This window comes from Choloepus didactylus, chromosome 18, assembly GCF_015220235.1.
Source record: "Choloepus didactylus isolate mChoDid1 chromosome 18, mChoDid1.pri, whole genome shotgun sequence".
In the NCBI taxonomy this organism is placed as follows: Eukaryota; Metazoa; Chordata; class Mammalia; order Pilosa; family Megalonychidae; genus Choloepus; species Choloepus didactylus.
Window position 1 is genome coordinate 76,461,286 of NC_051324.1, and position 22,755 is coordinate 76,484,040.

The 22,755-nt window shown below is 51.2% G+C and overlaps 1 protein-coding gene across 3 annotated transcripts in view; it reads left to right on the top strand.

Annotated features, from left to right (window-relative positions):
- Positions 1–22,755, top strand: part of TBCD (tubulin folding cofactor D) — a 229,186-nt gene that overhangs the window by 63,201 nt on the left and 143,230 nt on the right. For all 3 annotated transcript variants that reach the window (XM_037810609.1, XM_037810608.1, XM_037810611.1), the window contains 6 exons: positions 8,124–8,169; positions 9,981–10,113; positions 13,833–13,969; positions 14,633–14,693; positions 15,500–15,574; positions 18,439–18,533. In XM_037810609.1, coding sequence (XP_037666537.1) covers positions 8,124–8,169; positions 9,981–10,113; positions 13,833–13,969; positions 14,633–14,693; positions 15,500–15,574; positions 18,439–18,533 — 547 coding nt within the window. The remainder of the gene's footprint in view (positions 1–8,123; positions 8,170–9,980; positions 10,114–13,832; positions 13,970–14,632; positions 14,694–15,499; positions 15,575–18,438; positions 18,534–22,755) is intronic.

Here is a 22,755-nt window from a genome sequence, read left to right on the forward strand (position 1 = left end):
GTGGGAGTTTTTGAGCACTCCTTGTGAGGAACTGTTGGATGGATTTTATCTGAAGGATGTGGCGACGCTTCAGCTTCGCTGGCCCCATGGAGGCTGGCCGTTGTGGGGCCGCTGCATGGTTTGTGAGGGTGGCCCTCTCCTGTCCTTACGTCTGTGCCCAGCGTTGTTTGTCCGCAGGATAACGTGGACCCCGATGAGCCTGTTAGGATGCTGGAGCAGGGAGGTGGTGGCCCCGGGTGGTTGGGTGTTTCCATGGATAATGCTCCCTCATGTCTCAGGAAAAGAGAAAGGGAGGAGAGCCTTTCTATCTTTTCTGTGCTCGGCTGCTGTCTCCATGCAGTCAGGGCACATTATAATCGTGTGACTTCCTGAGAAACCAGGAGTGAGGACGTGCCCACGAGGAGCCCTAATTCTGGCCAGCGCTCATGAAGCTTGAACATCCGTGGCCGTCTCAGAAACCTGGTGTCCTAGTGAGCGTCCCTCCTGTGCTGGGTGGTGGGGACCTTTCTCCCAGGGCCTGGGGTGGAGGTTGCTTTTCTTGGCCTTGATTTGACAGTGCCTTAGGGGAGCCTTGGACTAGCATCTCCTGCTTGGCAGCAGTGTAAACTTGCTCCAAGCCGCTGGACAGCCTGTGATTTACGTGGCTTGGAGAACATGCCCTGGAGAGGTGAAGCTGGTTTGCACGTTGCAGAAAAGCCAGGCTGGGTGGGTGGACAATTGAAAGGTGTGGTCATTTAGGACGATTACTAAGAGACTCATTTTGTTTGTATCTTGTCCCGTGTTGTTTCCTAAGACAATGTAAGCAGGCTTGCCCGTCCTTTACGTTGGCTGGATGGTGGTGTTTCCCTCTCATTTAAGTGGTGTGGTTGCTTAACACGGCGCTTGCTTTCCTACAGGTGGTTGGTTCTAAGTTTGTTCAGGTCTCGTGCGCTCAGAGAAGCAGGATGTGCCTCCCGCCTGGGCTTCGGAGTACCGCGGGCATCAGAAGGCCCGCGGGCCCTGGCTCCCCTGCCGCTGCGGCTGCCGGGGGCAGCGCGGCACCTTCCTGGACATGCAGCGCGGCGAGGAGGGCCCTTTGGGGGTGGGAGGAGCAAAACCCAAAGCCCTGTCTTCCTTGATTTCTGTTCCTTCATTTTCTTCCCTTCTGCCCTCTTAATCCAGTCAGCATGGGGCAATCAGTAACTTCCCTGAGTTTTCTCTTCATGTGTAGCGAGAGGGTGTGGGTTATCCCGTGTGGTTCAGCTGGAAGTGGTCCCCAGAACAGTGTCTGTGTCAGGGTTGAGAAGAATGTAGGGATGAGAAGAATTCACCTTGTACCCATTGATGCGCGGGGTTTTGGGTCTCACACACCGCAGAGCTCAGAGCTGGACCCTTCCCGCCTGTGGGAGTCCATGGCTCAGCTGTGTTGGCGTTGCTCATGTTACCGCCTCTTATCTGGAATGTAGTTATATTTATAATGAATTTGGTGAATAAGGAATGTGCATGTGAGGGCAGTGTCGGCATTTAACGGTATGTCACATTCTTATTTATGAGTGAATGAGACCAGAGGGCTCACGTCAGTTCTCCTTCCTGCGTGCTTGCCTGGCCGTCCTTCCTTTCCTGCATTCCTTCTGCCTTCCAGTTTTGCTTGGACTTTGACGGTGTTCTCCTAAAAGGTCTTTATTTTTGTTTTTCACCCCTTTCAATGTATCCTGCTGCCAGTATAAGTCTAAAAAATTAGAATCTAATCGTGATGCTGCTGTTGGAATTATGCGTAACACCCCCTTGCCTGCAAGGGGAAGTTTGAACTCAGTCATGTGTTTTCTAAGTGGGTTGTTCTACTATTGTTGCGCAACGGCCCACTCCAAAACTTAGTGGCCTGACATGACCACCGTGCTATGCGTGTGGTTTCTGTGGGTCACGACTCGGGACAGGGTGTTGTGGGGACGGCTTCTCTGGGCTCCGCGGTGTCTGGGGCTTCTGCACAGGAGAGCCGGGCAGTGGGGCTGGGAGGCAGAGCCCAAGCGTGGCCTCCCCGCGGCTGCCCACTGGGGTGCTGGGCTCTGCGATGGGACACGCTCTCTGCAAAGCTTTCTTTCTACTCCCTCAGGCAAGATGTTCCCCACCGTGAACTGTGAGGTGTGCTTGGCACTTTCTGGTTCTGTGCTAAACTCTTAAGTACCTTAAAGGAGGGAGCTGTCCGTCTGCACATCGTGGGCATCTGCTCAGTAGGTATTTGCTAGCTAAGTGGATGACTTAAGTTTAAAACATGTCAAATTGGATATACTGGAATTTGCATGAGTAAATTAACTTAAAAAAAGTCTATTGTGGTAATATACGTGCAACATAAAATTCCCCATTTTAACAACTTTCATGGGTACAATTCAGTAAAATTAATTACATACACCATATTGTGTTACCATCATCACCATCCATTCCCGAAACTTTTCCGTCACCTGCGCCTGTAAGGCAGTAACTCCCCACCGCCCCTCCCCCCTGCTCTTGGTAACCACTGTCCTTTCTGTCTCCATGAGTTTGTCTATTCTAGAAGCTCATATAAGTAGAATCATCTAATGTTGGTCCTTTTGTGTCTGGCTTATTTCACTTAGTATTATGTTTTTAAAGTTTATCCATGTTGTAGCATATGTCAGAATTTCATTCCTTTTTTTTTAAAATAAATTTTATTTATAGACATTCTGCACCCACCAAGCACAAACTCTCCCTTCCCCCTCCCCTCCTTTGGTAACCTCTAATCTATTGTCTGTCCCTGAATTTGCTTTTTCTAGAGATCTCGTAGAAGTGATACCTATAATTATCCCTGTGTGTCTTGCTTATTTCACTCAGCATAATTTTCTCAAGGCTCATTTGTGTTGCAGCAGATCTCAGAACTTCCATTTCTTCTTGCAGCCGAGTAATATTCCACTGTGTATATGTACCACATTATTTTTATCCAGTTTTTTGCTGATGGACACTTGGGTTGTTTCTACCTTTTGGCCATTGTGACTAAAGTTGCAATGAACATTGGTGTTCCAAGTATCTGTTTGTGTCCCTGCTTTCAATTCTTTGGGGTATATACCAAGAAGTGGGATTGCCGGATCATATGGTAGTTCTATGTTTAACTTTTTGAGGAACACCAAACTGTTTTACACAGTGGCTGCACTGTTTTACATCCCTACCAGCAGTTTTTGAGGGTTCTTATTTTTCTGCATCCTTATCAACACTTGTTAGTTTCCATTATTTAAGATAATACCCATTCTAGTGGGTGTGAAGTAGAATCTCATTGTGGTCTTAATTTGCATTACCCTAAAGCCTAATGATGTTGAGCATCTTTTCATTTGCTCATTTTTTTATTGGGCTTTATATGGAACTGTAGGAGTATCTGGTTAAAAGCCCTTTATTGGATATATGATTTGTAGACATTTTCTCCCAGGCTGTGGCTTATGTGTTTATTTTCTTAATGGTGTCATTTGATAGCAAACATTTTAAATTTAGATGATGTCCAGTTTGTCATTATTTTCTTTTTTGGGTTGTGCCTTTGGTGTCATGTTAAGAAGTTACTGTCAAACCCAAGGTTACATAGATTTTCTCCCATTGTTCTAGAAGCTTTATAATTCTAGGTTTTATATTTGTTTAGGTCTGTGATTCATTTTGAGTTAATTTTTGTATATGGTGTGAAAGTTCATTTTTTGTGCTTGTGGATATTTAATTTTCAGCACCACTGTCCTTTCTCTATTGAATTGCCTTGCACCTTGTTGGAAATCAGTCGACCAGAGACGTGAGAGTGTTTCTGTCCTCCGTCCTGTTCCCTGGAGCTGTCTGTCTGTCTGTCTGTCCTTATGCCAGCAGCACACTCTCTTCAGTCCTGTAACTTTATGATTGGTTTTGGAATCAGAGAGCACGAACCCTTCAGTTCACTCTTTGTTCTCAAAGTTGTTCTGGCTCTTAGAGTTTGTTTGCGTTTCCGTCTACGCTTTAGGTGCTGCCTTGAATCTATCTGTGGGTCCGTCTGGGGGGAGCTGACAGCAGCGAGCCCTTCCGTCCGTGAGCAGGGTGCGCTTCTCCCGTGTTTCAGTCTCTGCTGTCTCCTAGTGATGACTTTTATTCTTCACTGTTGAAGGCTTGTACTTTGTTGAAATTAATTCCTAGTTAGTTTATTCTTTTTCATGCTACTGTGAATGGACTTGTTTCTTGATTTCATTTTTGGATTGTTTCTTGCTAGTGTATAGAAATGTTTAAGTATTTCTTTTATGTCCTACAACCTTGGTAAACTTGCTCATTAGTCGTACTAGTTTTGTTTTAAAAAGATTCTTTAGAATTTTCTAATTACAAGGTCATGTTGTCTGTGAATAAGGAAAAATTCACTTCATTTCCAATCTGTATGCTTTTGATTTTTTTTTCTTGGCTTACTGTACTCACTAGAAATGTTGAATGGAAGTGGGGAGAGTAGGTCTCGTCTTCTTGTTCCTGATCTTACAGGAAGGCGTTCCGTCTTTGATTTATTAAGTGTGATGTCAGCTGTGGGTTTTTCATAGATGGCCTTTAGCAGTTTGAAGACGTTCTCTTTTATTCCTAGTATTGAGAGTTTTTTTTTTTTTAATCGTGAATGAATCTTAGATTTTGCCAAATGATTTTTCTGCTTTTATTGAGGTGATCATGTGTTTTTTTGTCTTTTTCTATTACCGTGCTTTATTAGATTAATTAACTTTTGGATGTTGAGCCACCCTTGTATTCCTGGGATAAACACCATTGGGTTATGGTCTAAAAATCCTTTTTATATGTTGCTAGATTTGGTTTCTGATATTTTGTTAAGGATTTCTGCATCTATAGCCATGGGGGTATAGGTCTTGTGGTGTCTTTGGCTTTTGTGTCAGGGTAATACAGTCCTCATAAAGTGAGTTGGGGAATGTTCCCTCTGTTTTCTGAAAGAGTTAGTGTAAGATGGTACTAGTTTTTTCTTAAATGTTTGATAGAATTCATTAGTGAAGCCATGTGGGTCTAGGGTTTTCTTTGTGGAAAGATTTTAAATTACTAATTTAATTTCTCTACATGACAGTAAGTCATACGAATTTTTATTCAATTTTGGTAATTTGTGTCTTTCTTGGAATTTGTCCATTTCCTTGGAGTTGTCTGCTTTGTTTGCCATAAAGTTGCTTGTGATCTTCCATTATCATCCTTTCAGTTTTAGTAGGGTCTCTTTGGAAGCCCTCTCATTCTCATTTTATCTGTCCCCAACACACTCTTCTTTTGTTGTTGTCAAAGCATTTAAAGGTAAATTACAGATATCATATTATCTCCAAGTACTTCAGCATGCATTCTACATAACTGCCATACCATTTTGAAATATATAGGAAATGTTGCCATTCCTCACGTGGTAGTAGTGCCACTTTCAGTGTAACGGTGCTTTGGCTCGGACAGCATGTCAGCGTGAATTTGTGCTTTATTAACCCCAGCTGCGTCTGTCTGCCTGGGCTGGGGGCAGGTGGTGAGCGGGAGCTGCCACGTGTATCTGTCACTTCCTCACCTTTGTGCAGAGCCGGGGACAGGCTGTGGCTCAGGAGTGAGTCCTGGTGATTCCTCTGCTTCTGGCAGCTGTGAAGTTCTGACTCTGAGGTTTAGTCTTCATGGTTGTGTTTTCTTCTTGAGTGTCATCAACAGCTCTTGGCATGATAGAGATGCTTCACAATTTTGGAAAATTTGGCAGAATTTTTGTTAGCATATTTTTATAGCAAGAGATTATCTGTATTTTTTATTTAAGCATATGATTACCAAATATTATTTTCAAAGTTGGTTTAAGCCTGCATGCTTTTTATCATTTGTAGCTTTGTAATAGATTTGAGTATTTTTGTAAAGCTCATTTTAAGTTTCTGTCATGGTCCTGGCTGTGCCTCACCAGTGTGCCTGGCAACCTTGTGCTCTGAAGGAGGCAGGGAGATGGCTGCCAGCATGGGCCAGAGGCAGCACTGGCTGCGTGGAGGCCGGCGCCACGGTTCTGCGTGTCCTCTGGGAGCGCCAGCCCTGAAAAGCGCGGCCATGGCCTCTGGCAGCCCCTTGCTGCCACCCCTGCTTCTCCAGCCTGTGTGTCCTGCGTGGCGGTGAAGCAGGGTCCACGGAGCCGCTGATGTTGGGAGGGGCTCCTCTGCCTTAAGTGCGTGTTCCCTGGACTTGGGAAAAGTGGCAGCTTTTGGAGCTGAAACGCTGTCAGGTCACTGATGAGCGTTGTTGACCCTGCGTTTTTTAAAGGGGGAAGGCCCTAGTCGCAATGGTCGCTCTTGTAAACTTTATCATTGGGGCTTGAACTGTTTTGAGTCCATGTTTGAATCCTGGTGTAGTTTCAAGGTGTCTCTGACAAGAGACGTGTGAACCTTGAGGTGCTCTGGGAGCTGGCCGTGGCCATGGTGAAGGGAAGTGGAACCAGTGAGCCGGTTTCTGGCTGAGAAGATGGCATTTCTGCTGTTGACAGTGAGTGCGTGTGTGCAGTCAGGCCACCTGGGCGGTTACGCGTCTCTGTGCTGCCTTGGTGCCCGCCGCCTTTCCTGGCTCCGGCCTTGGGGGGCACGGAGTGTGGGTGCTGGCAGTCAGCTGGCTGGAGGCTTGCAGCATCACGGAAGTGGGACGGGAGGTGGGTGCAGATGGTTGTGACGTGTTTCCCTGCCGGGGAGCTTCACATCGTGCCCAGACCCATCTAGCTGCAGGGCCCTTTCCTCCTTCCTTTCCACTGAAGAACCTCCCTGACTGCTTTCACAGCTCGAGAGGAAGAAGCTAGGGGATCCAGATGACTTTTCCCCATATCATAAACCCAAATTTTAAGTAATAGTTTACATACCTTGGTAAAGGCTTCCCGAGTTGTGAAATGGGGGTACTGCACACGTAAGCCGAGGATCCCATCTTTCCCTGCCCTTGTTAGCACCTGGCACGTTGGAGGGATGGATTCTTCTCTGTTTATGATGTGTGCCACTTAGAGATGTTGGAATGAAATAAAACTATCGAGCTTCTTAATCTAGCGTGGGTGGCCTGAGATTTGGGATTGAGTTGCTTGGGGGAGAAGTAATGCTGGGAAGAGCAAAGGGGGTGTTTCAGAGGCCTTGCACGTCAGCCTCTCAACAGACCCTGGTGGGGCAACTCCAGGGCGGCAGGAGAGCTGGCCCTGGGGCCCCCGGCTGTGACTGTGGGCCGCACACCTGCTGCGGGGCCTTGTGGGCTCTGTCCGGGGTCAGTGGCCCCGGCCCTGCTTTTGCCCAGGTGCACTGTGGAGCCTCTTACAGGGCCTCGCCCTTCCTGGCTGGGCTCGGCCTTCGCCGCTGTTGACGGGGACACTTGAGCAAGCGTCTCTTCCCCTCACGAGCCCTCCCTGACTCTGCACCCTTGTATTTCTCAGTCTGACGAGTCCCAGCTGGGCGGGGGGACGAGCCCAGGACACTAGAGATCGTGGAGAACAGGCAGTGTCCTCGCCATGCCCTTTTCCTTCTGTTTTCTGAAGGAAAAGACATTTGTCGGCCGTTTTTTAGTGCGTAGCTCTAGGGCGTGTGTATGTGATCTTGCTTGTCTTCCGGCACTCAGAGGAGGGCAGGAGCTCCGACTGAGGCTTCAGCGGGGCGGGAGTCGGGGCGCAGTGGCAGTGACCTTGCTCTCGTCTGACAGGATGCAGATCCCCTTACTCTATGGGTGTGCGAGGTGTATGTGTGCGACGGTAGCTGCATGTTACACTTCAGACAGCGGGGCCCGGGCCCGCATCTGGGAGCCCACCAGGGCCCTTGCACATCTGACGCGGGGGCGCAGGGCTGCCCCCACTGCCTGGCGCGTCGGCGGGGCCAGTTCCTGAACTGCAGTCCTTTCCTGCAGTGACAGTCTGACCTCGAGGTCTCTAACTGTGTGCACACACAGGTGGTTTTTAAAAGTCAAGTCATTTAGTCATCCTTTTAGGGGCTAGACTTGGAACAGTTCAAAGAGGACTCTGTGAGTAGGAGCTCAGGGCCGTCCCTCCCGCCCCAGGACTCCGTTCTGCACGGAGACGCTTCTCTTCCTATTTGGTGGTGAATACTTACAACAAAAATTTTGTAAGAGGGAATGAATTGCTTTGATAACTTATGTTTTTAAATTTATAAATGTACTTGCAGCATATTAAAATGGCTTTTTTTTTTCCTTAGGCACAAATATTTAAACATGGAAAACGTGAAGACTGTTTACCTTATGGTAAGGCTTGTTTTTATGAGAGGGTGTGTTTGTGGTGTGCGTTTGGCCATGTGTGATCATAGGTAGCATTTTAATCATAGGTTTTAAAATCTGTAACTTGGTGTGACTGGTCACTATATTTATTATCCCTGACTCTCCAGGCTGGTGCACCTGGGTCACAGCACCTAAAATGATTTAACTTTTGGTAAAATCCCCTCGTCACTGGAGGTGCGGGAAATCGCTCTGGCTTGGTCTGGAGGCCTGTGTATTGGTCACCGGGAGCTTGGTGCGGCCGGGGGCGCTCCCCAGGGAAAGCCGGGTTCCCCCTGGAACTGTGGCCCATCTTCTGACCTCTGTCTCATTCTCTTAATTTTTCATTGAAGCTCAATTTATGAAAAGAAGTGCAGTGATTCTCTCTGCAGAGAGGTTTGCTACGTGTATCTAGAGAAATTTCAAGAGAGTTTTATGTTTTAGAAGATGTTTGAATTTCAGTTTTGAATTGTAGAGTCTTTTTTTTTAAGTTTTCATTATGGAAAAATTTTAAACATTTATTAGGGAAGAAAAAATGGTGCCCTGAACCCCGTATTTCTGTCTTCAGCATTAGGACGCTGTCCGTACTCCCCTGCCCCACCTGCATGTTTCAGTACGCACATCTGAAACAGAGCCTCAGGGTCATATCCGCATCTGGAAGAGCCAGCAGTGCTTGCTCAGTACGTGTGTCCCAGGTAGACTCGGACACGTGTTCCATTTCCGTTTTGAGTTATTGTAGATTGAGAGTCACCCAGCTTGGTCACTGCACAGTGTTTGGATTTTTTGGGAAATCCAAAAAAGTGTTCTTGCAGTTTATTTGCTGAGGCACACTTTTGTGAATTAGACAGCAAGCACCTGTGCCCACAGGCATTGCCATGGCTTCAGTCCCCGTACAAGCCGGGGATTCTCCAGTGTCTGCCCACAGCGAGACCACAGCCCTCCCCACGTGCCTCACTGCGTCCCTCGCCATGTCTAGACCATGTCCATCCCCACGGCCAGACCATGTCCCTGCCATCGTCCCTGCCCTCGTCCCTTCCTTCCCGTCCCTGCCCATGGTCCAGAGCGCTGGCCTTCTGAGCCCTGACTCCCCAGCCTGGTGCACCCGGGTCACGGCACCTAAAAGCCGCTCTCCCTCCCAGCTCTGGCACCCATCGTCCTCAAGTCCTCGCCCTCCTTTTCCACGTTCAGTTGGTCGCAAGGTCTTGTCTGTTTCACCTGATGCTTGTCTCTGAAGCCAGCCATGGTCTTCCATGCATTGCTTCTGTCTTCAGGCCTCCCTGCTGTCTTCTGCACGACACGCTGTCCTTCGGCTCTCCTGCCTCAGTGTCCCCTTGGCTCGCCTGCCTCCTCCCCCCGAGTGGCCGTCCCTCGCTCACCCCCTGCACCCCACGTGAGGCAGCGCGCTGGAGCCCCTCACGCCCGGCTCCAGCCCCCTGTGGCTGGCGCGCTCCTGTCACTCTCCCCACTCTTTCTCGCCCAGCGGCCCTCTGCATTCGCTCTCCCCTCACCCAGAACAACCTGGTCCTCTCCCGGGGACTCTTGCTGGTTCTACCCATGTCTGTACTTTCTGATTCACAGTGAGGAAATTGAGTAGATTCAACTGTAGCTGTTTTTGGTAAACGATGCAAAAGAAAGAGACCTTTATGAAACAGGGCTCAAAGGATTCACTGTAAATTTAGGTTGTTAGATCTGTAGCATCGCCTGTGGTTTTGGTGTTGTAGATGCCAAATACAGATGATGCAGTTTGGAAGTCACATGAAATCCCTTGTTCCAAACCAAGTCTCCTGTGTTGTCACCTGCAGCTGCCAGGGTTCTCGAGTGCCTCGATAACTGCAGACTCTCTGAGAGTAACCAGACCCTCCTCCGGAAGCTCGGGGTGAAACTTGTCCAGCGGCTGGGCCTGACTTTCCTGAAACCAAAGGTGGCCAAGTGGAGGTTGGTGGAGTGGGCTGAGTGTGTGTGGCTGAGCGTCTTTGCATTTGGTTGGCGCTGTGACCGCATCGTTTCAGGTGGCGATGTGGAGTAGATGGATTAACGAAAAGGACCTTCTGCCTTAACTTTTCCCTATTCTCAAAACATGTCTGAGTTTGAAGGGAATAGTCTTCCTTTACATCATTCCCCGATCATACAGCTGCTGGGTGGAGTGATTGCAGCTGGAGGGACGACAAGAAAAGCTCCTTTCTGTGCTTCACGTGGCGTGTTGCTCGGATGCAGCCTCACGGGTTTGGGCTGTGGAGGAAGCTCCGTTTCAGTTTATGAATCTGAAGTGCAGGCATCTCTTAAAGAAAACCAAACTCACTCCTTAAGGTGTTTTCTGAAAATAAACTCTTACTTTTACCTGTATGTGGCTTTAATTAATAGATGGATTGTGAATTGTGGCTCCCACAGGAACAGACTTCAAAAGTGCTTGGAGCTTGTGTTTTTAATAGCCTTCCATTTTATTTCAAGTTTTAATATGTGTGGACTGGGGAGAAACTACTTGGTTAAGTTCAGCTTGGCATTTGTCTCACTTTTCAGCAAATTCCAAAGAAGTGTGTTGTGTTTCACTGATGTTTTACTGAAACACCTTTTGGGTGTTCTGTGTACGGCTGACTTCTTCAACAAGCTGTTTATGAGGCTCAGTGTTAGTGGCTACTTTCCAAAACGTCATGGAAAATTAATGTTCAGTACTGCGAAATAGTTTAGTACACGTTGACTTTATTCAGTGTGTGTTTCAGAGCCTGAATGTCGTCACTCCCTCCTCTGCGGATCAGCTTGACTGACGCTGTAGGGTAGACCGTCCAGAGCCCCTTGAGCTGACGCTGGGCGAGTGCTTTCTCTCTGGAGGCTGTCCTCACCATCTGGGTTGTGTGTTTTTGTTACTTTTTTTCTTTTTTTAAATAACTAGGCATGTTTGTCTACGTATCTTCTAATTGCTTGAGTTTCAGATAGGCTGTAGGGGAATCTTTTTTTTTTAGACTTCCTTCAGCCTTTTAAGGGACTCGAATAGACTGAAACGCAGTCATAGGAAGGAGGGAAAGTAGGGCTTTCTCCACTTTATGCCCCGTTTTCCCCCTCTTCTGCCTTAGAAGTGAGCATTAGGCCTCTTGGCATGTTGTTTGGGCCTCAATTTAAAAAGACACCAGTTCCCAGTGATGGGGGTGGGGGTGGGGTGCTGTTTTGTTGGATGGACTGGGTACCCTGGGCTCTGTGGTGCCGGCCCCTGCAGCTGCCCGCGTGGCTGCCTGTCCCTCTCTCCGTCTGTCTCCTGCTGCTTTGTCTTCCTAGGCCTGGTGGCCTTGGACCTTCTCCAAACCACTGTGGGTTTTCTTTCTTAGTGGGAAGGCCGGGGGAAGCCTGGGTGCTTCGCCTTGTTACCTGTCAGGTGATGTGTAATGTAGATGTTGGGAAGGCCGTGCACGCCCTGCGTGGGCCTGGAGAGACCACGCTGGCATGTGGCACACACAGCAGATGCGCTTTGGCTCTGCTTCTATGAAAGGCAGAAGCTTGTTACCTGCAGACGAGCTGGGAGAAGGTAGGGTGATGTGGAGCAGGTGGTTCATGGGCCATCCTTCTAGTGGTGGCTTTTCAGGGTCTTGGTTGAGAGCCATGGGGGTGTCAATCTGCTCTTGCTGGGCCCAAATCTCAGTGACTCCCCAGTATCCGCTCCCTGCCCCACCCCTGCCCAGCTGTGCTCTGGCTTGCACCTTCCCTAGGCCTGGGCTTGCACAGCTGAGGGATTGCCTGAGGATCCCAAGGAAATTTTTATGCAGAATTTTGGGATTCCTTCTCTGCCACTCTCTTCTCTTCTACTTCCTGTTCCCAAAATACCAGGCCTCTTGGCAGCCCTAGATGCTTTTTCCTTCCACCTGGCAAGACTGCTGCTCTCTCCTTGGGCCCCATTTCTGCCCACTCCTGTTTGGAAGGTGCCTTATGGGGAAAAGGCAGAGGCACAGGGGAGGAGCACCTCGTGGCTGCCTGACTTTTAAGGATTGTAGCCCTGCCTGGGCTGTCACCTGCGGCTACCAGCGGTTGGCGTATGTGTTTTGTCCGAGTTTTATAGTAGTTATGGCAGAAGGGTAAGCGCAGCAGCAGCCTAGCGCTAATTACCTTTCCGGCTTCACGGGGTTCTTTCCCTGTGACGTAATTAAAGCTCCTTGAGGAGAAGGTCTCCGTAGATCTCGTTGAGTGCCCGTTGTTCCTTAGTCCTTGCGCCGGGCTCCCTGTGAAGGTGGGTGACGTTCTCCTGGCAGGATACCCCCAGATTTAGCAGCTTAGATATTTTGTCTTGCCATTTTGGGTCAGAACTCAGACAAATTGGGATGCCCTGGGTGGGGTCCCTGGGCTCGGCCTTGTGGGGTCTTTGGGCGGGGTCCCTGGGCAGGGTCTCTCACAGGCTTCATGAAGGTTGGCCAGGGCTGCAGGGTCCTCAGGCTGGCCCAGAGGAGGGTCTGCTTCTGGGCTCCCTCGGGGCCTTCCCCGGCCCCTCGCCCCGGGCCTCTGCACAGGGCAGCCCCCCCGGTGGCTGGCACCATTGGAGCGAGGGGCCGAGGTGGACGAAGCCTCGTCGTTCTGTGCCCTCTCCCGGAAGGGCTCCCAGCACTTGTGCTCTGTGCACAGGAGGGTCACCAGGCCCAGCCCTCACTTGGGGCGCAGGGGTCAGGAGGGGTCAGGGGCGTGTAGAGGCATTGTCCCTGTCCTCATTTTATAAAGTAGGAAACCGAGGCTCAGAGAAATGAGATGATGCATTCAAGGCCACAGTTAGCAACTTCTGTTTTTTCCCGAGCCCCTGTTACTTAGGTTCTGGGCCCGCCTTGGGCTCTAGCCCCAGTGTTTGTTCTGTAATCCTCACTGGACACTTCTATGTGCTAGGCCCTGTCGTGGACTTGGCTGGCCTGAGAGCCAGGCCCAGCTGGTGCAGTCAGCCTCCGAAAGGCAGGGCTGACGTCCATGGAGCCTCCCTGTGCCCCAGCGCTGGCCCGAGCACTCTGTGCACGGCCCCCTCTGTGTTCCCACCACCCCGGCCAGGACAGATTCTTGTTCACAGAGGGCGAGGTGCGGAGTGACAGCTGAGGGGACCGGCTGCGGCGCGCCCTGCATTGGGAGGGCTGAGCTGGCACGGGCAGGAAGCTGCTGCGGTGTCAGGCAGAAGCGACGCTGGTGGCCTCAGCCGGGGCAGGGGGAGCAGCGTTGGGAGTGGCAGACTGGGTGGAAGCTGGCAGTGGACGGTGAGCCTGGGTGGTGAGGAGCCCCCCGAGAGGGGCGGCCGGCAGGAGGAGCGTGTTTGGGAAGGTGTGCTGGCCCGTGTGCTGGCTGTTTGAACGGCCCTGCCGTGCTGTTTCTAGCGGACATGTTCTTGTGATCGTACTTTATCATCTCCCTTCTTACAGTTAAGACTTTGCAGCCTGTGAGGGTTTTCTGAGGAAAGTGGGGTTTGGAGGTGATCCTGTCATTTAGATGGGGCAGTTATCTTTCTTGACCATTCATGTTGCTGACATTTAATCCCTCAGTTTTCTGCTGTTTCGTCATGTCTTTATAACGTATGTGGAATTTTCATGGGGATCTTTTAAATTTTAAAGTGACACTAAAATATGAATTTAAGTCATCATGATGGGTTGTTCTTTGGGTTCCAAGTCTTGTTACCTGTCCTGAAACACGGCTTCTGCTCTGTGTAGGTATCAGCGTGGCTGCCGGTCTTTGGCTGCTAATCTCTCGCTTCCCACCCAAGGTCAGCATGAGGAGACGCCCCACACTGCCACTCCGGACAGCGATGAGGACTATGACGTCCCGGAGGAGGTGGAGCGTGTCATCGGTAAGCAGCCACTCGCGTCCCTTTTACACATGGCTATGTAGTGTGTCATCTGCCTTTCAGCTCAGCCGTTTCTGATATGCGGGAGGTGGGGAGGGGAGGCTAATGTCCTGCTTGCCCTGTGCAGGCGTCTGGGCCTCACTTCCTCGCTCGCAGACAACCTGGCTCCTGGGCAGGCCCCTCACCTGGCCGCGCTGCCTGCCTTCCTTCTGGTGGCCGCTGTCATGTGAGTTCCGCCACCTTCTGGGCCCTTCTCTGAGCACGGGGCACTGGCCTGTATTTCTGCCTCTTGGTTCCTAGTCCTTAAACGTCCACGCAGGCGCCGGGTGCCTCCCGGCTGTCCTCGGTGCTGTGCACACACTGAACTGCCCACTGCTGGACCCAAGAGCTCCTCTCTAAGGTACCCTGGGGAAGTGGTCACCTTTTCTGTTACGCTTTGATATTTGGATTTACTTATGAGGAACAATGGCAATAACTGGCTTTAAGTGGTTATTTAAGCACATAAAAAGAAATGCCTCCCTTTTCTTGTAATTAAAATTCTTAACATAATTTTCTTCAGTATTCTTTGAGTAATACGCGGAATGGACAGCCTAACAGCAGGAAAGCTAAGCTTTATATAGAGTCATGGTTTTGCTGCCACTCAGCTTTCTGTGTCTGTCTTCGCAGAGCAGCTGCTGGTCGGATTGAAAGACCGGGACACCATTGTGCGATGGTCAGCGGCCAAAGGGTACGTGGCTGTCTTCACCGAAATGAACTTGGGGCATCAAGTCGAGTCTTACAAATCATAGATCCCCCTGTTTTATGAGCCTTTTTAGTGGTGAAATACTTCATATGGGATTCCAGCAACAAATAGCTTATAGATTTTAAAAGGTTGGGAGAATAGATTTTTCCAGTCTTCATTTATTGCTTAACATTTTAATTTTAAAGATAATGACAAAGGTTGAATTTTAGACTTCTTTGTTTTCTTGTCTTTCTGCTCGATGTGCAAAATTTGGAGCTGGCCAGATTTGTCTTTTTGCTTTACGAACATTGCTTTTGTTGTGCTTCCCACACCCTCCTTTCCTCCCCCCACCCCGGACAGGAGCACTCCCCATGGTGGCGGTGCTGGGAAGATCCCCTGCTCACGCTAGTGCGTGCGCTGGCGTCAGCGCATTGGCGTCCCACGACAGCCCTGAGGGGCAGGGCTCCTTCTGCCTTCCCGAGGGGCCTGACGCCTCCCACCCAGCTCGCACCCACAGAGCGAGCCCTGCCTGTGGGCGGCCGGCCAGGCGGGAGGTCGGGAGGGTCCGCATCGGTGTTTGCCTGGCGCATGCCTGGGTGCTGAAACGGCCCCCCCAGGCTCGCTGGGGCCCTTGGGGCTGGCTGGGTGCAGCGCAGAGCTCTCGCAGACCCCCTGCCTCTTACGGATCCTGAGGCACGGCATGCCCTCCCTGGCCTTGTGGCGTCGTGCTGTGGAGTGTGCAAGGCCTCCTGCTGAGGAGGGTGGCCTCGGGCCTGATGATGGCTGACGTGTGTCCTCTGCTCTTCTTCCAGGATCGGGCGGATGGCTGGACGGCTGCCCAAGGAGCTGGCGGACGATGTGGTTGGCTCAGTGTTGGACTGTTTCAGGTATGCGAGCAGAGTGGAGCAGGAGGTGTTCCCGATGTGAGCGCGAGCTCAGGAGCAGTGGCTGTTCTCTTTGTGTGTTCTTATGCTTTTCAGTTGCGTTATCTTTCAGAACCCATAAAGCCTTTTTCTCTTTTGAAGTTAACCTTGAGAACTCTAGCTATTTCTGATATGTTGCTCTTATCAGCTTAGAATCCATTATATTTGAAAACCTCAAGGAAAAAGAAAAATCGCTTTTGAAGGTATGCACGTGAAGATAATTTGTTCTTAGAGATGGTTGGGGTCCTTGGGGTGGTGCCTCGATCCACACTGTCTGATGGGGAAGCCACCAGCCACCTGTGGGTATTGAGCCCTTCAATGAGGGCGGTGTAACTGACAACTGAACTCTAAATATTACTTAATTTCAGTTAATTTAAATTTTCTGCATTATCTTTCTGTAAACCTATAATTTCTCTCTCTAAAAAAAAAAAAGACCTAAACGGCTGCACATGGCTAGTGACATTGTTGTATGTGTCTCATTGACCTTGAGGGGAATTTGGGGTATCTGGGTGTTCCAAGGCCTGTGGATGAAGGGTGAGGCTGGCTGGTTTTCAGGGCCTGAGCCTGGGGCCTGCAGACAAGTGGCAGAGCCCCCTGGCAGCGCTCTTGCTCACAGGTGGGGCCGTTAGTCTGTCCCTGCTCCCCCAGCACCCTCACTCTGCTCGTGGAAACGGCTCTCCTGGCTCAGAAGCAGGTGTCCTTGGACATGGGCCTCCCTTGAGACCCATTTGCTTCCTTCCGGAATTGTCTTTGTGTATGGCTGTGACTGGCTTTTAGGGAGCTGTGCTGTCAGCATTTTTGGTGCTCAAATACATGTCGTTAGGCATAAGAGACAGCTCTGCAAGCATCCGACAGAGTATTGTATTCCTTCTTGGCATGTTTTTTCTTGCACTTTGCCTCAAGCTGCACAATGACAATTTAAGGAGTGCGGGAAACAGTATGTCAGACGCTGGCCATCTTTTCAGAATAATGTTGCCGACGTGGCAGCGAGTCTCAGTGGAAGCGTCTCATCACTCTGCCTCTCAGAAAACATAAGCTGCTTCTTAGGATTGTTTTCTGGGGTGCACAAAGCATTTCCCTCCCTTTCTGCTGACTCGTCTTAGGACCCATCTGTGCCCCTCTTTTCTGGTGGCTGTGCTGATGGCAGCCTGCTTGTCCCAGGTGCAGGGGTGCACTTCCCTGGGGTGCAGCCTGCATGGGGGGCCTTCTGCTTGAAGGAGGAGGGCAGGTTCCAGGAGAGCGGGAAGGGCCGAGCTCCTCCAGCCCCACCACGGCAGGCAGCCCAGCACCCTTCTCTCGCTCCGCCTGCTCTCGGGCACGTGCACGTCCACTCTGCACCACGGTGGACGCCATCCCATGCTGGCTTAGTTGCTTCCATGCACCGGAAGGGCCAAGACCACCTCCCCCAACTTTCTCTTTGCCTCTTTCTCTTGGACCTGCCTATGCGTGGCTGCTCATTGCTCCTCTGAGGCCTCGTATTGTCCTAGATGGCCCCTGGCGTGGCCCCTTGGCCTAGTGTCAGTGCTCCCTGGAGGCTTTCACCCTGACTGCACCCACCCCTTCCAACCCACGTTTTTGACAAAGGAGCGAGAGTGTAACACTGTGACTTCAGTGCTGCTGCTCTGTGGCCGCACCCAGTGGTGCAGGTGGGCCAGGGTGAGGGGATCCGAGACCTGGGCGCCTGCTGGCGGTCCGCCTACCTGGAGGAAGGGACTCCCTCTGCTCACCAGGCCACGAGCCTGGGGGCCTGGGTCTGCCCGGAGGGGGCAGGGCCCCCGTTGCACAGATGCCTTTTTGCTCCTTCCTTTCAGTTTTATGACGTCTCCTCACTGGGAGACTGTGCTGCAAGGGCAGGGCGCTGGCTGTCTCCCGGGCTGGGGCGGAAGCCCCTGGCGCCCTCTCAGAGGGCAGAGGGGATGTCTGTTGAGTGAACAGATAACCCTTTACTCTCCTAACATTCTTGTGCTTCTTGCCAGCGAGTTATGCAATTTAATTGGTTTTCCTAAAATGTATCTTTGCCATCAAATTAATTTATTCGAATAGGAACAGCCCTGTAATTTGTTTTACCTTTTGGCAAAGGGTATTTCCATGTTTGTATTGGTAGCAAAGTTTGGAAACTCTGAACAGCCCTCATCAATTTAAGAAATAATTTCTGTTTAGTTGTGATGATCAGAGGAGCACCCTTACGCAAGAGAGCTTGCAAACCATTCCAGGACAATTTTTGCTAAATATAATATCTTACTTAAGACTTAACTGACATTCCAGTTGTTTATTGAAAGCCTGTGTTTCAAAGAGTAAGGGAAAGGTTCTCTGCATGCCATTTTATCACCCTCCATTTTTAGCAGTTGGTGCCAAAGGGCCTTGTCCTCCCTTTTCTCCTGCTGTGCTCTTCATTTGATGTTGTCTCTGCCTTCTGGGTCCCACACCTTTAAGTATTGTGATTCCTTGACGGGAGTCAGAGTACTGGTTGGGATGCAGTGAGGTTGGGGTGTCGCTGCTGAGGCAGGAAGCCACTGAGGGCCTTTGGCCTCGAGCTGCGTCAGGCTCATTGGTGCCGTGTGCTGCATTGCTAGCCGCACATCCTCTGGGGCTCCATTTGCTGTCCTGAGACGGAAGAGAAGTCCTGAACATGGCAGCTGTCTTCACATTAAATGGGAGTATTTTATCTCTATTTAGCCCACTAATATTTTTTAAAAGTCCCTTAGGGAGTTCAGAGGGGCTTAGACCAGAAAGTATGGGCAGGTTAGCAGACTTCTGAGCCAGGCTGTGGGGGCTGAATCTAGCAGTGAGGCCAGAGCTCTAATCTTGGGATTTCCGTGTCCTTGCAGTTTCCAGGAGACAAATGACGCTTGGCATGGCGGGTGCCTGGCTCTGGCAGAGCTGGGCAGAAGAGGCCTGCTGCTCCCTTCTCGGCTCACGGATGGCAAGTAGCGGGCGTGTTGGTGTCATGGGGGGCAGGGCTTTCCCCTGAGTGCCGCTGTGCTGGCCTCTCACCAGGCATGAATTTGTTTACCTTGGTCTGGCTTTCTACACATCATTTGCTTGCTCTCCCTGAGTTTTATCAACAGAAGTTTTTGCACAAAAGAATATATTTGACCAGTGCCTCTTCACCTTTCCTCCCATTATCAAGCTGTCCAAGGAGCCTCTTTATACATTTTCCCTCTTCTCAGCCATGAAATTTTAATGCCACAGTTATGCCGTGTGTCTGATCTTGGTGGTCCAGAAACCACTGTCGCCTCTAGGATTTCCATGCCCCCAGACTCAGTTCTGCTGCCTTGGGAGAGCTGGGAACGGAGCCCCCGTGAGCACCAGGTGGGCAGGAGGCCTGTGGGGACAGGTGTGTGGGGAGTGGGCTGGCCACGGGCCTGCAGGACCCCTGAGCTCCAAACCCAGCCTGGGGGCTGCATCCTGCCAGGGACAGTGCAGTGTAGGGAGTGCCCTACAGCCCCACCTGGTTGGCGGTAGGGAGTGGGTGGGTGGGGCCACTGCTGCCCCTCCCTGTATGCAGGGCGGTGCCTGTGTGCGGAGGAGGCGCAGCCCCCATGCATCCTCATGGACTCAGGAGGGCACGCGCTCACATACTCACACTCATCGTGCACATACACACATCCAGCACACACAATCACACACTCATCCAAGCACACATGCTGACACTCATCCAGCACACATTTATCCAACACATGCACACTCGCACACTCACCCAGCACACACAGTAGATACATGCACATGCTCAGTATACAGACACGCTCATACCATCCAGCACACACATGCTCACGACCCAGCCCCCACGTTCACAGTCACCCAGCACACACATTCACACATCCTGCTCACACATTCACACCCATCCAGCACACACACACCCCACACACATACACACCTACATGTTCATGCTCATCTAGGACATGTATTCACACACTTGTCCAGAACACACTCATTCAGTACACGCTCACACTCATCCACTGCACACACACACTTGTCCAGCACACACCCATCCAGCAACGCTCACACACTCATCCAGTGCACACACACACTCTTGTCCAACACACACTCATTGAGCACACGCTCACACACTCATCCAGTGCACACATGCACACACATCCAGCACACACATTCATCCAGCACACACCCTTACATTCTTACAGCATACACACAGTAGATGCCCAGTACACACACATGCTCACACATATTCATCCTGCAGTAACCCTCATCTAGCACACACACACTCATCCAGCACACACATGCATCCAGGACACACATGCTTACATGTTCATGATCATCCAGTAATACACACAAGACACACTCATCCAGGGCTCACACATTCACTCATGCAGCACACACACGTTCACACATCCAGCACACTCACAGTAGATACATGCACATGTCCAGTACACACAGACACACACTCACACACTCTCCCTTGCATCATGCCATGAGCCTGACTCCTCGTCTTTGACTTCAGTGGAAAACGAGCCATGGTCTTCCTCTCACTTTCTGTTGTCACTTGTGCATGAGGACTGTTCCTGGACGGCTACCTGTTCTTTACTTTGGGTGGCTCTGGTTCCAGGGCCTTTCTTTGCCAGCCCTGGTTAGGTCTTTCCAGCAGTCATGTGGCTCCTTCTCGAGCCCTCTCATGTCATGAGCGTCTGTTGGGGTGCTGAGTGCTGGAGGCCCTGGCCTCTCTGTGGTTGCCAGCAGCCCACACGGTGAAATGCGTGTGGTCTGGTGCCAGGTTCTGACAGGTGCGTGCTACTCCTGGTGGGGCACCCCATGCTTTGCATCAGTGCTCTGACCTCCTTATGCTTGGTGTGGTTCCTTACTCTTCCTCGCTGTTCTTCTTAGTGGAGAATTTTTCACATTGACTTGAACAATAACTGGCCTTCATGTTGCATTTCTCCTTCTGTCTGGGTCCCCCAAGCCGGCGCCAAGGCAGGATCAAACGTGCAGGGATCGTCTTAGGGGTGTGCCTGTGAGAAGATGGGAGCTGTTGTCTGAACCGAGTGGTGGGAGAGGGTGGGGTGGGGTGTGGAGTCTTCCTGGACCATGAGTGTGCAGGGCTTTCGGGACCTTGAGCCAAGGTTGCCGCCGCACACTCCTGGTGTCTGGCAGAGCAGCCGCGGGGCTCAGTGCTGCCATCTGGATGTGTCCTGTGCCCTTGGTGGGAGTCTGTGGGCATGGCTCTCTGCAGAGCGCACTGTCCTCTGCCAACCCCTGCCAACTCCTGCCATCCACCATGGCCCTGTTTGCCTCAGTTCACCTGTGAGCACGGCCACCCTGGCCTGGGCATGTGTCTGCACAGAGGGGACAGACACGAAGCGGGAGCCGGGCCCCTGACGCAGGCTCCTGCCGGAAGTCCTGCATGCTCTGCAGATGTGGAGCCTGCTTTCGGTTCTGATTATGTTGGGCTTTGTGTGATTTTTAACCGTCGTGCAGTTTTGAGCTGTTGTAAGATCTGGTGTGGAAAGGAGAATCAAAACTCTAGTGAAGCATTTTTGAGTACCTGTAGAGACTGATTATTCTCCTCTTTTTCTGTATTAAAGCATTTTTCTCCTGGAGCGAACATGTGTCGTGCCTTGTTTTGATCCCACTGTTGTACTCCCTCCCTCTAGAACAGGCATTTTGGTCGAAGGTCAGAACTGTGATGGGGATGTTTGGGCTGCATCTGAGGAAGTCAGCCTTACGTCGGAGCAGGTGTGCATTGTAAAACACAGCCAGTTTCAGGTGTTGTTAACAGATTGTATCTGTCGCTGTTGTGGTTTTTTTGAACTGGAGAAGAGGATGAATTTCATTGTAAAATTTGATTTCTGAAGGTGATGGTGGAGACAGAAAACCCTGGGCTGTTGCCTGCCCCGACCCGGGTGGCGCATCTGCGGCACATCCCCCCGCCCAACGCTCGGGGCCTGTGAGCCTCGGCCCCACGGAGGCACTGGCTGCTGTGCTTCCCAACCTGGAGCCCTTGTGTGGCAGCACTGCTTGTATGTGTGCATGCACGCATGTGTGTGCGTGTGCAGGGGGCGGGTTGTTAAAGGAACATCACAGGAGTGCGGCTGCTAACTGCAGAGGGGTGAGAGGTGTCCGGCTCTTCTGGTGGAAGGAGGTGCACCCCTCAGCTGAGGTGGGGGAGGCAGGGCTGGTCTGGGAGGAGGCCAGGAGGGGCCGAAGAGGCTACGAGACACCTGCGTGGGGCTGCGAGAACACTGCAGTGAGCAAGGACAGAGAGCTGGGACCCACTGGGGGATGCTGTCCGTGCGGTGCTGTAGACTCTGCCTCATGCTGCTGCATTGAGCCTGGGATGGGGTGAGTGCGTTCGGTCTCGGCGTGCCCGTCACCTGGGCCCACTTGTGAGTGAGACGTTCCCTTGCCCACGCCTTGTCCCTTTTTCCGTGCTGTGCAGTTTACCGTCAGTCTACTCACAGGTAAGGTTTATTCCGTGTTTTCCCTACTGGAAAGCACAGTCCTTGAGGCCCGCATCTCTGTCTCACTCCCGACGCATCCCGGACACTGTGGGCGGCCTGGCGTGTCCCAGGACTCACCATCTGCTGCCGAGCGCACGCATCCGTGAGCGTGCGAGTCCGTGAGTGCGTGAGGCTGTGAGTGCACACGTCCGTGAGCGCGCGCATCTGTGAGCGTGCGAGTCCGTGAGTGTGCGAGTCCTGTGCGCTGCCGTAGTGCTCCACTATGTGTGCTGGAAAGGGTACCTTGAAGTTAGGAAGCTGAATCCTTTAGTAAAAAGCAAATGTTAAAAATGAAACCAAGAGTAATTTTCAGAGATCCTACTGTTGAGTAAAGTTAAAGCGAGTTTTATTAGCTTGGCAAGAGACTTTGGTTTTCACCACTTTTTTTATGTAAAGGTTAGAGATTCTGGCTATTCAGTAGGGTCATGTATGATAGCGGAAAGGTAGCATAAGTGTGAGACTGTTTGTGTTATAAAGACCTAGGGGCCCAATTTGCTTTTAGAGAGAGTCGTGGAAGGGTGCGTGCATGTTGGGGTGGTGCTGGGACTGCAGAGCAGGGTCATCCTGGCCCCGTCTGAGCTCCGGGCAGACGCGGTGTCGAGCTCTGTGGGAGCAGAGTGCTGCGGCGTGGCTGGGCTGGGACTGGCCGGTCAGCTGCTGTGTGCCTTTGTGTCCCCGGCAGGCCACCCAGCC